This window comes from Melospiza georgiana, chromosome 18 (assembly GCF_028018845.1).
Source record: "Melospiza georgiana isolate bMelGeo1 chromosome 18, bMelGeo1.pri, whole genome shotgun sequence".
NCBI classification, from domain to species: domain Eukaryota; kingdom Metazoa; phylum Chordata; class Aves; order Passeriformes; family Passerellidae; genus Melospiza; species Melospiza georgiana.
In genome coordinates this window covers 406,682-420,104 of record NC_080447.1, presented here as the reverse complement: position 1 = coordinate 420,104, position 13,423 = coordinate 406,682, and the positions used below count along the sequence as shown (strand labels likewise).

Here is a 13,423-nt window from a genome sequence, read left to right as displayed (position 1 = left end):
GAACCTTGGGTCCCCCTCCCCCAGAACAGCAGTGCACGACACAGCTGAAATATTTATGTCTCTTAAACCATTCTCTAAATTGCTCTTTTTTCCTGCTTTTCCTCTTGCTGTCTTTTCCAACTGTGAGAATATAAAAATGGCTCCTATAAAGTTCACATGTGGATGGGCATTTCCAGCTAAGCAGGAGTGTCATACAATCTGTGGTAGAAATTGTTTGGGGTTTTGAACACATTTTCTGCATTTCTAAAGCTAGAAATGACTTTGTTTTTATGCCATTTGTAGCCTGTTCGCAATTCAGAAGAGACCATCAATCAATACAGTTCAAGCAGCTCACCAATAGGCTTGTAAGCAGACAAGTGTTTATACAAGGGAAAATACTTAAAACTGTCTGATCTTGATGGTGGAGCTGTAGAAACAACCCTTAGCATTTTTAGGGAGCCCAGGGTTGTGAAAAGGTTTGGGTATTCATCTGTGAGTTCTATTTACAAAAAGAAAATCATCCCAAATTTCTTTTCTTGTGGCAATATATGTGTTTTTATTTTAGCTTTCACTGTTATAGCTGAGTTTTGATAATGCATGGCTGACTGAGAAAAAGGTGCATCAATTCATGTTCATAAAGGCTGTTTTGAGAAAGTCTTGGTATTGCAAAATGCTTTAAAAATATGGGGGATAGATGGGTAATTTATCAGTTTGGAGCATTGTTTCCTAAATCTAATATTGCAGTTATTAATCAAACACTGCACTCTGTGTGCAATAAAATAGCAGTCTGAAACCATAAGCTTTTTTCTTAAAATTTTCAGCCAGCTCCACACTCAAATAGGACAATGAAATGGAAATAATGTGGCACTCTCTGATTTCTGCTGTTTTGTAATTTTTGTATAATTACTTTTCTCAGCATGCTTTTCATTGCTGGGAACATGAAAAGAATAATGCCTAAGTCCAGTAATTTTTCTTTGTGTCGCATACTTAAAAATTGGGTAGGCACTGCGATTTTTTTGGTCCTTGTTCATTACCACTGACGTTTTGTGTAACTGAAAAGATCTCCACAGACAGTTCAGGCAGCCTCAGCCATCAGATGAACAAAGATAAATCAGCCTGGCTGTTTATTCCAGGGCTGCCTTGTAAACTTTCTTTGCTCTCTCTCACTCTCTCCCCTTGCCCTTCCATTTCATGGCAGGGATTGTTGTCTGGGTATTGTCCCTGGGTTTGGGGATCAGATTCCTTTTGTCCTTAGGGCACCCGTGCTGTCTTCCCTGAAAATTGAGACCTGCCCTTGATTTTGACCCCTTGATTTTCTTGATTTTGAATTTATTCCTTCCTTTGCTGTTCCACCCCTCTGCCAGCACAGCTCTGTTGATTTCCATGGGAGGAAATTGGAGAATTTCTGGTTGTCCCCAATCCCACAGAATTACACGGGAAAAGTTGGGCCAGTGCTGCAGGACACTAAACCCTCGAATTCCTTAGAGAATTGTTTGGCAGTTACTGAATTTCACTCGGCAGGGGAGAGCAAAAATGACTTTTTATTTTGGAAAGCACAAATCTTTAAGAGTGCTATAACTGTCGAAATAAGTGCTTTGTTTGAGAAGCATGATAGAGTATCTATTTTAATCAGAAAACTCACCAAAAGAACACAGACTTCCTTTCTGTGGTGGAAATGAAAGCACTGAACCACAAAATACAGAAAAAACCCACCCTGCTCTGTGCTAACAGATTTTAGAAGAACTTGGAAATGTCAGCTTTTCTGATCCCCAAACTTCATTATAATCTGGTACCACCTCACAACTTGAGTCCTTCCTCCCTGCCATGCTTCCTTCAAGCTTCATTTGAACTAAGAACTTTGAGATTTGTAATGAGCAGAGCCCCTGCTATTTGATGACACAGTGCCCAGAAGTACTTTGAAAGATGACGTGGGCATTTAGAAATACTAATTAATATCTTGGCAGAGATATTTGGAAAATCCTGTATTTTTCGTGTCACAGTGAAAAGTTTTAAATAAGCAACGCCAGGCTGGGCTGGCTGGAGGGAAATGTGCCTTTAATCCTGAAATGCCCCCTCTGCAGCACTTGGTTGGAAATTGCTGGGAGCTGTGGAGTTAATAGAGAAAGGGAATTCAAAAACAATTCTGCTGGAAATGGCAGATAAAGATGATTGCACTGTGAAGCGCGACTCTCAGAGGCCTTTTTTTCTTTAAATTTGCAGTATCTGATGCATTGTGGCTTGAGAAAAGAAGTTTGTGCACCAAACTGGGCTTTTCTGTGGGTGGTGATTGCACAGTGGCACTCAGCATGGCCCCACCAAAACCCATCCTGTGCTCTCAGGGAGCAGACTGGGCCTCCTGAGCTCACCACAGATGTTCATTTCAGAAATGGAATGTTATGTACCTAACAAAGTGCTTGGCAAGCTGAAGGAAAACAGATTTGTATTGTTGTTATTATTATTTAACATATAAATAAAGGCCTCTCTGGACTGAGATTGAATTTCAGCAGCCTTTCTGGAGGCAATTAAAACCATTAGCTTCGTCAGCCAAGGCCAGCGTTTTAATGTCTCTGAGACACTCAGGCTGCCAAAGTTAATTATTCATCCTTTTCTTAATTGGATTCAGATTACAATTTAAAGGTACAACTCCAGTGGGTTTGGCTGTGACTGCTCCCCAGGAGATGCTCAGGGAGGATGTTCAGGTTTGCAGAGGGTTTGGGGGCATTTCAGTGCTGGGCAGCCCCTGCAGATCTGTCAGATAATAAACAGGGAGATCCATCTGCACTGCAGGGAATTTCCTGTGGGATGCAAAGCTGACCAAAAGGGAGATGAAAATCCAACTCATTTTTCTGCTTGGACTTAGGGCAGAATGCAGTTTGTCATGGCATTTCCAGCAGTGAAAAATACCTGGTTTAATGAAATTTATCCACTCATGGGCACATGCAGAGATATCCTGGGCTGTGCCAGGGAGTGAGGCTGAAATACCAACCAGGGCTGTGATCTCTTCCTCAGCTTGCAGGACTCATTTTTAAGGCTGTGAAACCTTCTTTGGTTCAAGAACTTGCCTTTTTCTGGAGGATGAATTGTTTTTCAGAAAGGAGATTTGGACAGCGAAATTACTGCTTTTTGTGTCTAAATAGTGAAGCTGTAACTTGGTACAGCTGTCAGGATCAGCTATGACAAGGCCTGGTTGGAGTATTTGAGCTTTGTCTGATGTGTGACCTCTGAAGGCAGAAATAGACAGATGATTTGCAGCATGTGAAGGGAAAATTTTAGGTTAGAAGTGCCTTCCTTTGGAGAAAGCCAGAAGTTCACTCTTTGCCAAGCCGAAGAGTGCAGCCAGTGGCCTGAGAGGTGAATAATTTGGCAAGGGACAGGGACAGGAGGGCAATGTGCCCTGGAAAAAGGGAGCCCAGGCAGGTGCTCTGGGGCTGCTGTGCTCCTCTGTGTGGTCACTCAGTAACTACACATAAATAAGGAGCTTTTCTCCTCTGGACACAAACCATTTTCCCTGTGGAGCCTACTGAATAAGGCTTTCAGCCTGCATGACCTTTCCCAGCTCCTCCAGATACAAAAGTACCATCTCATTATCGTAATATATTTTCATCTCCCTTGCAGTTATTTATAAACAGAGGGGTTAGATATCACTTTCTTTTTTTTCTTTCCCTGTGAACAGCATTATAAATGAAGGATTTGTACGTGCAGTCTGAGCTGGTGTGTTTCCAGGAGCGTTTCTCAGCTTGCTTGTGAGGCAGTTTTTGCTTGCCCGTGAGTGCCCAGAACACAAGTGTTGAGCAGCAGTGACTGCTGTTAGGATGGAGAGCAGGGCTGGGGCAGCGGGCAGTGCCCCGGGAGGGAGGATCTGCTCCATCCCTGCTTTGGCCAGGCTCCCAGCAGCGCCCAGGGATGGTGCAGCCTAGGCTGAGAGGGTGGGAGGAATTTTCCATTTTACCTCGTCAAAGCCGAGGCTCAGAAACATCTGTCTCTTAGTGCTGGTGGTTGCTGACACTCCTGACTGCGTGAGCTTGTTTCCTGGCTTTTCAGGGTAAAAGAACGACCATATCAATGCAAGGAAGCTAAACATTTCAGAAGAAAGGAATAATTTAATGTAGATTGGGACAAGTGTGAGAATCAGGCTCATGGGATGACTTCACAGCTTGCTCAATGTTTTATTTTGTACTTTTAAATGCTATTTTCCTTAATAACAGCATTACAGCTTGATTAGAGTTTTTGTGCTGACTACAAAAACATCCCAAATCACTGTTTTACATTCCACATCATGCAGGAAGTCTGTAAACTTTCAAAAAGACAAACGGAGGTAAGGTAAAATCAGCCCTTATCAGAGCACTGGAATTAATTGAAAGAGTTTCTTAATTAATGAGGCCCAAGGCTTTGACAACCCAGGTACTTCCAACAAATTGCTCCTTGTTATGCCCTCAGATGGGAACACACCACATCCAGATGTTCAGGGACAGCTGGGTTGGGAGGTTTGTGGGGCTCTGATGTCTTTAAATACAAATTCATTTTCCTCCTTCACCACAGCCCTGCAGTGAGGCTGCACACCCTGGGGATCATCCCAAGCCTGGTTTTGTGCTCTTTCGTGTGCTTTTTCCTGTTCTTTCCCTGCAGTTCACACCTGCACGGGCAGGAGCTGCTCTCAGCCCTTGTGCGGCCATCCCTCCATCCTGCAATCACGCAGGTTATTTCAAGTTGCAGTGAATCTTTGTACATTTTTGTTGTAGAAGAGATTATTTTTTTTTTTCCCTTTTTCATTTCTAAGTCATAGAGGATTCACATTTTGTCTTGCCCTGCAGGGGTTTCTGGAGAAAGATTTTTTTTCTCTCCAATTTCTTTGATGTCGTGTTTCTAAGAAACTCTGTCTCTGGGTTTTAGTTCAGTCTATGTGATCATTATCTTCTTTTGGATTACTGTGGGAAAAACCAAACAGTTTGTTTTTTGGGGGGATGGAACACCTTTCCCACATGGAAAGAACTGGGTGTGTTCAGCCTGGAGAGGAGAGGGCTCCAGGCTGATCTAACTGTGCCCTTCCAGCACCTGCAGGTCCTGCAAGATGGAGAGGAGCAGTTCACAGGAGCAGGCAGTGGCAGGAAAGGGGGAATGGCTTCAAAGGGGAGGAGGGGAGGTTTAGAGCAGACATTGGGAAGGAATTGTTCCCTGGCAGGGTGGGCAGCCCTGGCACAGGGTGCCCAGAGCAGCTGGGGCTGCCCCTGCATCCCTGCAGTGCCCAAGGCCAGGCTGGACAGGGCTGGGAGCGCCTGGGACAGTGGGAAGTGTCCCTGGGACAGGGGAAGGTGTCCCTGCCATGGCAGGGGTGGCCCTGGATGGGCTCTGAGGTCCCTTCCAACCCAGCCTTTCTGTGATTTTTGCCCATTTTCCCTGGTTTGCTCCTTGGACCCTCTGCGTTTGTCGGTGACAGTAAGGGCACAGCGCTGCTCTGAGATCTCTGCCAGGGCAAACACCAAGACAGAGCACTGCAAATCTGAATTCTCCCTGAGCAGAGAAACTCTCCAGGGAGCATTTTCTGGCTTAAGGACTGCTGAGAAATACTGATTTCAGAGTGGCTTTACATCTGAAAAGCCTCCTCAGCTCCCCTCCTCCTCCTGCAGAATGGTGAGCCACCTGCAGCCAGGGAAAAGGGTGGAGGCACCAGGAAATAAGGCCCATGCATTTTGGACATGAATGTACCTGATGAGGAAATCACTTCCAAACTGCTCCATTTGCCACACAGATTATTCCTATTTCAGGAATATTCAGTGCAGAATGCCTGTGCATGCCTGCTTTGGGGGATGAGGGATGACAGCATCTCTTTTGTAGGAATTATCTGGAGCTTTAAAGCTGTTCCAGTACACAGAACTCTTTTGTTTCTGTAATTGATGCTGTCCAGTCAGGGAAAAGAAATGTGTCTTTGGCTGGAAAAGAAAAAATACTCAAGAGCTGCATCGTATTTCCTAGGAACAGGAACACCATAGCAACAGTTGTCTTTCAGTGCATCCCTTCAAGGCTCTCAGATTGCTGAGCTCTTCTGCTGGAAACCCAGCACACATGAGCTTGGCAGATGATTACGCTAAAAACACACATACACAACACATCTTTTTGTCTGTATTTGTTTTCCCATGACCACATGGCATGTTATTTCTCTCCTGTAAAAGGAATTTTAATGGGGAGTTTATTGGTTGAGCTGCTTCGGTTTGATAATCTCTGATGGAATACTTCATTTGGGTGGGAAGTTTTATTGTGTGTGTGTGTAAAATAATAGAAAATCCCAAACATATGTGAAAGACTAGTTTTTATTAGATAAATGTGCTGTAGAAAAGTTTTGGAAAGATATCATTCCTTTTAGTATTTTTTTCAGCTTGGAATTTAATTAATAGCAAATTGAGATTGAAACAATAACACAGTATCTCAAGCATCATAATTAAAACTTTTTGATTAATTTTTTCCCTTCAGTTTATGAAAATGTCAAGTCTATCCAAAATTGAGTCAGGAAAAATGTTTGAAAATTCTTCTAGGATGAGAAAGCTTTTTCCTGCCTAGCTCTGTTCTACTTATTACATATTAATACTGCCTGGCTCCCTTTGCTGGGTGGGGCTCTTTTGTCATTCTTTTATGAGAACTTGCATGGAAAGTTAAAACACATGCTGATTAATTTAGGATGAGTGGCCAAACCACCCTGTCCTGCCTGCATTGACTCTGTCCAGGTCTAACACAGATCCTGGTGAAGTCACAGTTCAGATGTTCCTAACAATTGCATTACGCCCACAGGAGATGCCAGCAGGCAGAGGCTGAGAGCAGAGCTTTGCCCTCCTGCTGCTCACACTGGGTCTGTGCTGGGTTTCCATGCTGGAGTGCCAGCCCAGCTCCCTCAGCAGGCACTGCAGCTCCATCCATTGCACAGAGCCAGTGATGGGTCTGTCATTTCAATGGCTGTGAACGGCTCTGGTGGGTGGGTTCCCTCGTTTGGGTTCTCTGGTTTGCTGGGCTCCCTGCACAGGGGTGGGAATCACTGGGAGCATCGCTGGGAGAGAGCATCACTGCAGTGTCAGTGCCAGTATCCCTGTGAGCATCACTGCCAGTGTCACTGTAGGCATCACTGGGAGCGTTGCTGCTGCATCCCTGTGAGCATCTCAGGGCCCTGCCAGTTGCTGGGCTGAGCTGCCCAGGCTGCCCAAGCCCTGCAGCCACAGCAGGAACTGCTGCTGCTGAGGACCTGGGCTGGGACACAGGACAGGGACACTGTGGGCAGGGCTGGTTGTGCTGAGTGTGACATCAACTCGCAGCTCTGTTCTGGTCTCTCTGTGTGTGACACCATCTCACAGCTCTGTTTGGTCTCTCTGTGTGTGACACCATCTCACAGCTGTGTTCTGGTCTCTCTGTGTGACACCATCTCACAGCTGTGTTCTGCTCTCTCTGTGCTCAGTGTGACCCCAGCTCACAGCTCTGCTCTCTCTCCTCGCTGCAGCTGACGAGAGAACACCAGGTGGCCCTCTCCTCCATCACTTACATCGGCTGTGCTCTGTCCATCCTCTGCCTGACGATCACCCTGGTCACCTTCGCCGTGCTGTCGTGAGTAATTTCAACTTCATCCCTGCTGGGCAGCCAGGACCCCTTCAGCTGCTCAGGATAAAACAAAGGCTATTAATTCTACAACCTTCCTTAATTAGATCCTGCGCATGTATTTGTAACACTTGGTTGATTATTTCCAAATTACTTTCATTTCCTGAAATGGGATGGTCTTTATATAGCCAGCTATTTCAATCTCGTGAGAGATTTTGATTTTTGTTAGCTGTCCATGCTTTGCTATAGTTCAGGAACCTTGCAAAGAGCCTTGTAGGAGGCCTTGGTCTGGAGTGCAGTGCAAGGTGAGCAGGGACTGCAGGATCACCCCCTCTGCCCCCCACACCTCTGGGTTGCTCAGGGTACACAGACAGCCCTTTCTGCTGTTCCTCTGCCCTGTCTGTGAGGCAGCGTGTGCAGAAAGGAATGCCCAGTAAGGAAGTCTCACTCAGCCCTGGCTGCCTGACTTTATTTTCACACAGCTTGTACACAATTACCTCATGCAGCCCACGTTTATGTTCAAGTGTCTCGCTGTTCTGCATCAGGCTGCTTTTCTGTGGTGCTTTACTGGGGTGAGGGACACTGTAAGCAGTGTGAAATTCTCTCCATGGCTCGTGGTTAGGAACCTCTGCCCCTCCTGCCCAGAGCAGGGCAGCCCTGTGAGGGCCCTCTGTGCTGGGAAGGTTTCTGCCCCAGGGCACCCAGGACCTTTATTCCTATTTATGTTCCCCTGGTGACAAATGAGTTTGAGGCCCAGCCGGGCTTCATGCAAACATTTCTGGAAAAAAGCCTTCACGAGGGTTTGTGTCTAAATAAGAAACAGAAAACCTGACTAAGGGTGAAGTAACTTGTCCAAGGCTGTGCAGCACTTTGGGAGTACAGCAAGGAGTGGGATTCTTGTCTCCTTTCGCACACTAAACCATATTGTTCTCACTTAAGGGTTTGATTCTTGTTTTCTTGTATTTTGGACATCGTGTTAAGAGGCCAGTTTCTAGGGAAAAGGACTAGCTGAATCTCAGTAAACTGATTGCAATGCTTGTTTTTTTTTCCCAGACCCCATATTATTTCCAAGTTTCAAGATCTGTGTTGGTCATACTTGGATTAAGGGCATAACGTGTGGCAAAATCCACTCTAAATAAGTCAAACATCTGCCTATCTGACATTGTGCTGTTGGCATGTTTGGGCTAAGGGGAATGATCTGCTCCACTTTAGTCTGAGGGCAAAATTGGATGTTGGAGTGTTTAGAAAGGAAAAGGGAGCAAAAGGAGGAGGTGTTGCTGCAGCAGGGCTGAAAACTCCTCAAGCAGCTGGAGGCAAACAAGACTTGGAAGAGAGCTTGGAGCCAGCTGACTGTCACAGGGTTAAGACCCCACCTACATACAGCATCCTTCAAACTGCCAATTGAAAATAATTTGATTATCTTTTCACTGGAGAGCAGGGTCTCGTTAAGCAGCTGAAGTGGAATTTTGCAATGTGGTGTTGGATGACGGTGACATAAGTGCAGAAGAATCTGGCAAGTCCTTTGCTTCTCCATGTGCTGGCAAGGGCAGCCCCTTCCCAGGGGGCAGTGGGTTGGGTGGCACTGCCCAGCCTGTGGCACATGGAGCCACTCAGAACAGAGCCACTGGCACCACGCAGAGCAGCCTCGAGTTACTTTTGGGATCTCAGAACTTCTTGTGCTCTCCTTCTTCATTCCCGTTCCATGGAGTAGGGCGGCAGGAGGGGGCATTGGAATAGGAACCTGTTATCACCAGCACTGTTTGTTTTTCAAAGGGAACAGAATTTAAGGCAAGCCTGAGATGTTCAGATCAATGTTTTTGTTTTCTGTTTCTTATTTTGGGATGAGAACAGAAACACGAGGTCAGCAGACTTCCAGGAAAGCCTGTTCTTGTCGGATTTCCAGCTGGTTTCTGAAAAGCCAAGGGAGATATTTTCAAATGATGTTGAAACCGCAGTCAGGTTCCTCTCAAGGCAGGCACTGCCCATCTGTGTACGGAGCTATTTTTCTCAGAGGTTATATTTGTACAAATCAGAGCAGGAACCAATGTCATTTCCCAGAAAGGCGAATACCAACAAAATAAACCCAGGAGCTCTGGCACAGAGCGGGCACAGGTGCCACGTGCTTTCTGTGAGGAGTGAGCTCCTTGTCAGCCCAGCGCCCTCCAGGACCAAGCCCTTGCTGATATTCTGTCACTGGCCATCGCTTTGCCATGTGCAGGGGGATGTTCTGTGCCTGCAGGGGACAGAGGGATGCCCTGCTCAGGTGCTGCCCATGGAGGGATGCGCTGCCCATGGAGGGATGCCCTGCCCAGGCGCTGCCCACGCTGCTGGCAGGAGGGCTGCACAGGCCCCGGGGGCACCCCAGCCAGACCAGGAGCCCGTGCAGTGCCCCGGGGCCGTGCTGAGTGTTTCTGTGCCCGCAGGTCTGTCAGCACCATCCGCAACCAGCGCTACCACATCCACGCCAACCTGTCGAGCGCCGTGCTGCTGGCCCAGGCCCTGCTGCTGGCCAGCTTCCAGTTCAGCCCCGCAACCGTGAGTCTCGGGGGTCCTGGGCAGCCCCGGGCAGGGTGGGACACGGGCACGGCCGGGGGAGATCTGTCTCTAACACGCCCTAGCCAGAAACCATCCTGCTGCAGGGGAGCTCCTCGGGCAGGGCACCAGCTCTAAACCATTAAACTGGCACCCAAAACAGCCCAGTTAGAGCAAGACAAATAGGCCAAGCTAACTGCATCACATACCACTACACCCAATTTCTTTCCCCTGTTAATTTTAAAAACACGATTTAAAGTGACATGAGGTCTTTGATGGAAAGTTCCACCTCAAAAGCAGAAGCAAAACCTGATTTTACAATAAACTTCCACTGTGTTTGTGCTGGTAAAAACTCGGCTAGCCTTGTGACCAGCTGCTGCTCCACATTGTTTTTCAGAAGCAGCCAGTGGTTTCTCTTATTGGGGGTGGTGGTGGTATTTTTTCTCCGTAGAAGTAAATATGACGTTTGCACATTGTTCATTTTGCCAATACAACAGCTACCTAAATTTATATTCAGCTCAAATGGGATCCCTTGGATTTCTGCTACGTTTATAAATAACTGTAATGCCTGGTTTGCACAGGCAGTCATTACCTGAGGACCTAAAAGCACTGTGGAAAACTAAGTTCATATTCTTTTGCTGTTTAACATTCGGGTGGGTCCTGAATGAGTCATGCAATGTGCAAGGGAGAAAATGAGAGGGGATGGTTCAGAAGAAAAATGAAATTGAGACATTGGAGAGCAGCAAAAGATGAAACTGAAGACAGTAGAAACCAGGCATGAAAATAATCCTCTTTAAGTAGAGAGCTAAAACCCCGTTGAAAGGACATGGGCTCGAGGGCAATGGACGGTTCACCCAGCATGACAGCGTCAGGTATTCTCACAGGGCTTTCTTTTTCACCCATCCCAAACTGTCAGACAATTTGGCTGAGCCACTTCAGATGGTGTGTGAAAGCCTCTTTGCAGCTGAGCAAGGCCAGCAGGGCCTCAGTCTGTTCCTGGGGTGGAGCTCCAGCTGTGCCCTGCTGTGGGGTGGGATGGAGCTCCAGCTGTGTGTCCTGCTGTGGGGTGGAGCTCCAGCTGTGTGCCCTGCTGTGGGGTGGGATGGAGTTCCAGCTGTGCCCTGCTGTGGGATGGGATGGAGCTCCAGCTGTGTGCCCTGCTGTGGGGTGGAGCTCCAGCTGTGTGTCCTGCTGTGGGGTGGGGTGGAGCTCCAGCTGTGCCCTGCTGTGGGGTGGGATGGAGCTCCAGCTGTGCCCTGCTGTGGGGTGGAGCTCCAGCTGTGTGCCCTGCTGTGGGATGGAGCTCCAGCTGTGTGCCCTGCTGTGGGGTGGAGCTCCAGCTGTGCCCTGCTGTGGGGTGGGGTGGAGCTCCAGCTGTGTGCCCTGCTGTGGGATGGAGCTCCAGATGTGTGTCCTGCTGTGGGGTGGAGCTCCAGCTGTGCCCTGCTGTGGGGTGGGATGGAGCTCCAGCTGTGCCCTGCTGTGGGATGGGATGGAGCTCCAGCTGTGCCCTGCTGTGGGATGGGATGGAGCTCCAGCTGTGCCCTGCTGTGGGATGGAGCTCCAGCTGTGTGCCCTGCTGTGGGCTGGAGGACGCACGTTCTCCAGGTACCGGCCCCAGAGCCACCCACGTTCATGCCCTGCCTCGGTCACACTCAGGCCCTGCTTATTCCAGCTTGTGAAGCTCTCACACAGGCTCAGGCTGCAGTTGGGTGGGTGCAGATTTCCCCTTAAACCTGTCCCAAACCCACTTTGGTGAAATGGGGATGGCAGCACGAGGAAGTGAGAGCTGTTTTACACCCCAGGCTTTGGGAAATGAAATACTTGACAGAATCCAAGGATTTTTTAGCCTTGCCTCCTCTATAAGAGCTGTAATTGTTTGGGATAACTCTGTAAAGATCCGAAAGTTGACAGACCTGATGTAAATACTGTCTGCTGGGCTTTTATTTTTATGCTTTGTCCTCTTGGAGTCCGGGGGGTTGTGATTCATCCTTTATCGGTCTCCTGTCATTACCCACTCCTGACCAGCTCTGACAGCAGCCTAAATGCCTTTAATTGCAGCTGTAATTGGGCTGCTGAGCGGGTTTACAGAGAGAGGGAGGCAGCGTTTGCCCTGGCAGGTGTCAGTGTGTGCTCGGTGCCTGTGCCAGGGCTGCAGTGTGGGGCTGGGCTGTCTGGGTGCCCTGCAGGACCCTCTGTGCCCCCTGCCCGAGCTGGCATCGCCTCCTGCCCTGGGCCTGCCCGTCCTTTCCCCTCTCTGGCTTGGGCATGTTGCAGCTTTGATTGCAGATATGGCACACAGCATCCCCTGCTAGTCTCAGATGCGTTATTTAATGATTTACAATTCATTCTGCAGCAATTTTTCTTTTGTAGAATAACAGTGGATTTTTTTTTCTTTTGTAGGATAATAATGATTTTTAACCATAAAGCTCTATCTTCACAAACAGGACTTTAAACTTTCAAGTACACCTAATTTATTCATTTATTTATAAAAATCTGGTCATTGACACTTATCTTCAATAGTTATCTGATCATGACATATTCCAGGAAGGCAATTCGTCCCAAAATCAGGATGTCTTTTTGTGTCTTTATATTACTGAGACACAGGAAAATGAAAATTGAAGTATAAGGTGTCAGCCAGCCCTGGGTTTTTTCCAGCACAACCAGGAAAATCTAATGTCTCTACTATCTGCAGTTCTGGATTGGGGTATTTATCTCTTTCTCACTCAATACTCCTGCCTGGAATTGCTGGAAACATCCAAAAGGAGAGGTGAAACAAGCTGCTTTTGTTTGTGATATAGCTGTAAAATTACCTATCTGTTTTAAGACTGTCCTCAGGAAAGAAATGACAAATATTGTCTGGCCTTTCTGAAAGCCTGCTTCGCCTTCTCATCAGCAATAGCAGGACAGACCTTGCTGCAGGCTGGGCTGCTTTTTCTATTGGCACAGACCCTCCAGCTGTCGCCTCTAGGAGCAGCAGGAGCAAGGTCTGCCTTTTTACAGGTGTTCTGCTGAAAGTGGGTGTTTCACAGGTGCAGCAGGAGAGACATGCTTGGGTTCAGTGTGTGAAGGCTCAGCTCCTCAGTGCTTTTACAGAAGGCAATTTTGCCATATAACAGCAACTGCTAAGCAATAATTAGGGCACAAAACCTCACCAGAACGAGCAGCAACTTTGCTATGGGTTTTATGTAAAATCTGCAAGCAGGTATTACACAAAATTCTATACAGACCAACCTCCTGCTAATTCACTGCGTGCCATTTTTCTGCTGCTTTGTGATTCATATTGTTTGGCTACTCTAAAGTTGGAAAATATCCATTTGACAGAACTAGCCTGGACGTC

The 13,423-nt window shown here is 47.4% G+C and overlaps 1 protein-coding gene across 2 annotated transcripts in view; it reads left to right on the top strand.

Moving 5' to 3' along the window:
• ADGRD1 (adhesion G protein-coupled receptor D1) overlaps positions 1-13,423 on the top strand; it is a 100,363-nt gene that overhangs the window by 60,118 nt on the left and 26,822 nt on the right. For both annotated transcript variants that reach the window (XM_058037129.1, XM_058037128.1), the window contains 2 exons: positions 7,457-7,560; positions 9,975-10,086. In XM_058037129.1, coding sequence (XP_057893112.1) covers positions 7,457-7,560; positions 9,975-10,086 — 216 coding nt within the window. The remainder of the gene's footprint in view (positions 1-7,456; positions 7,561-9,974; positions 10,087-13,423) is intronic.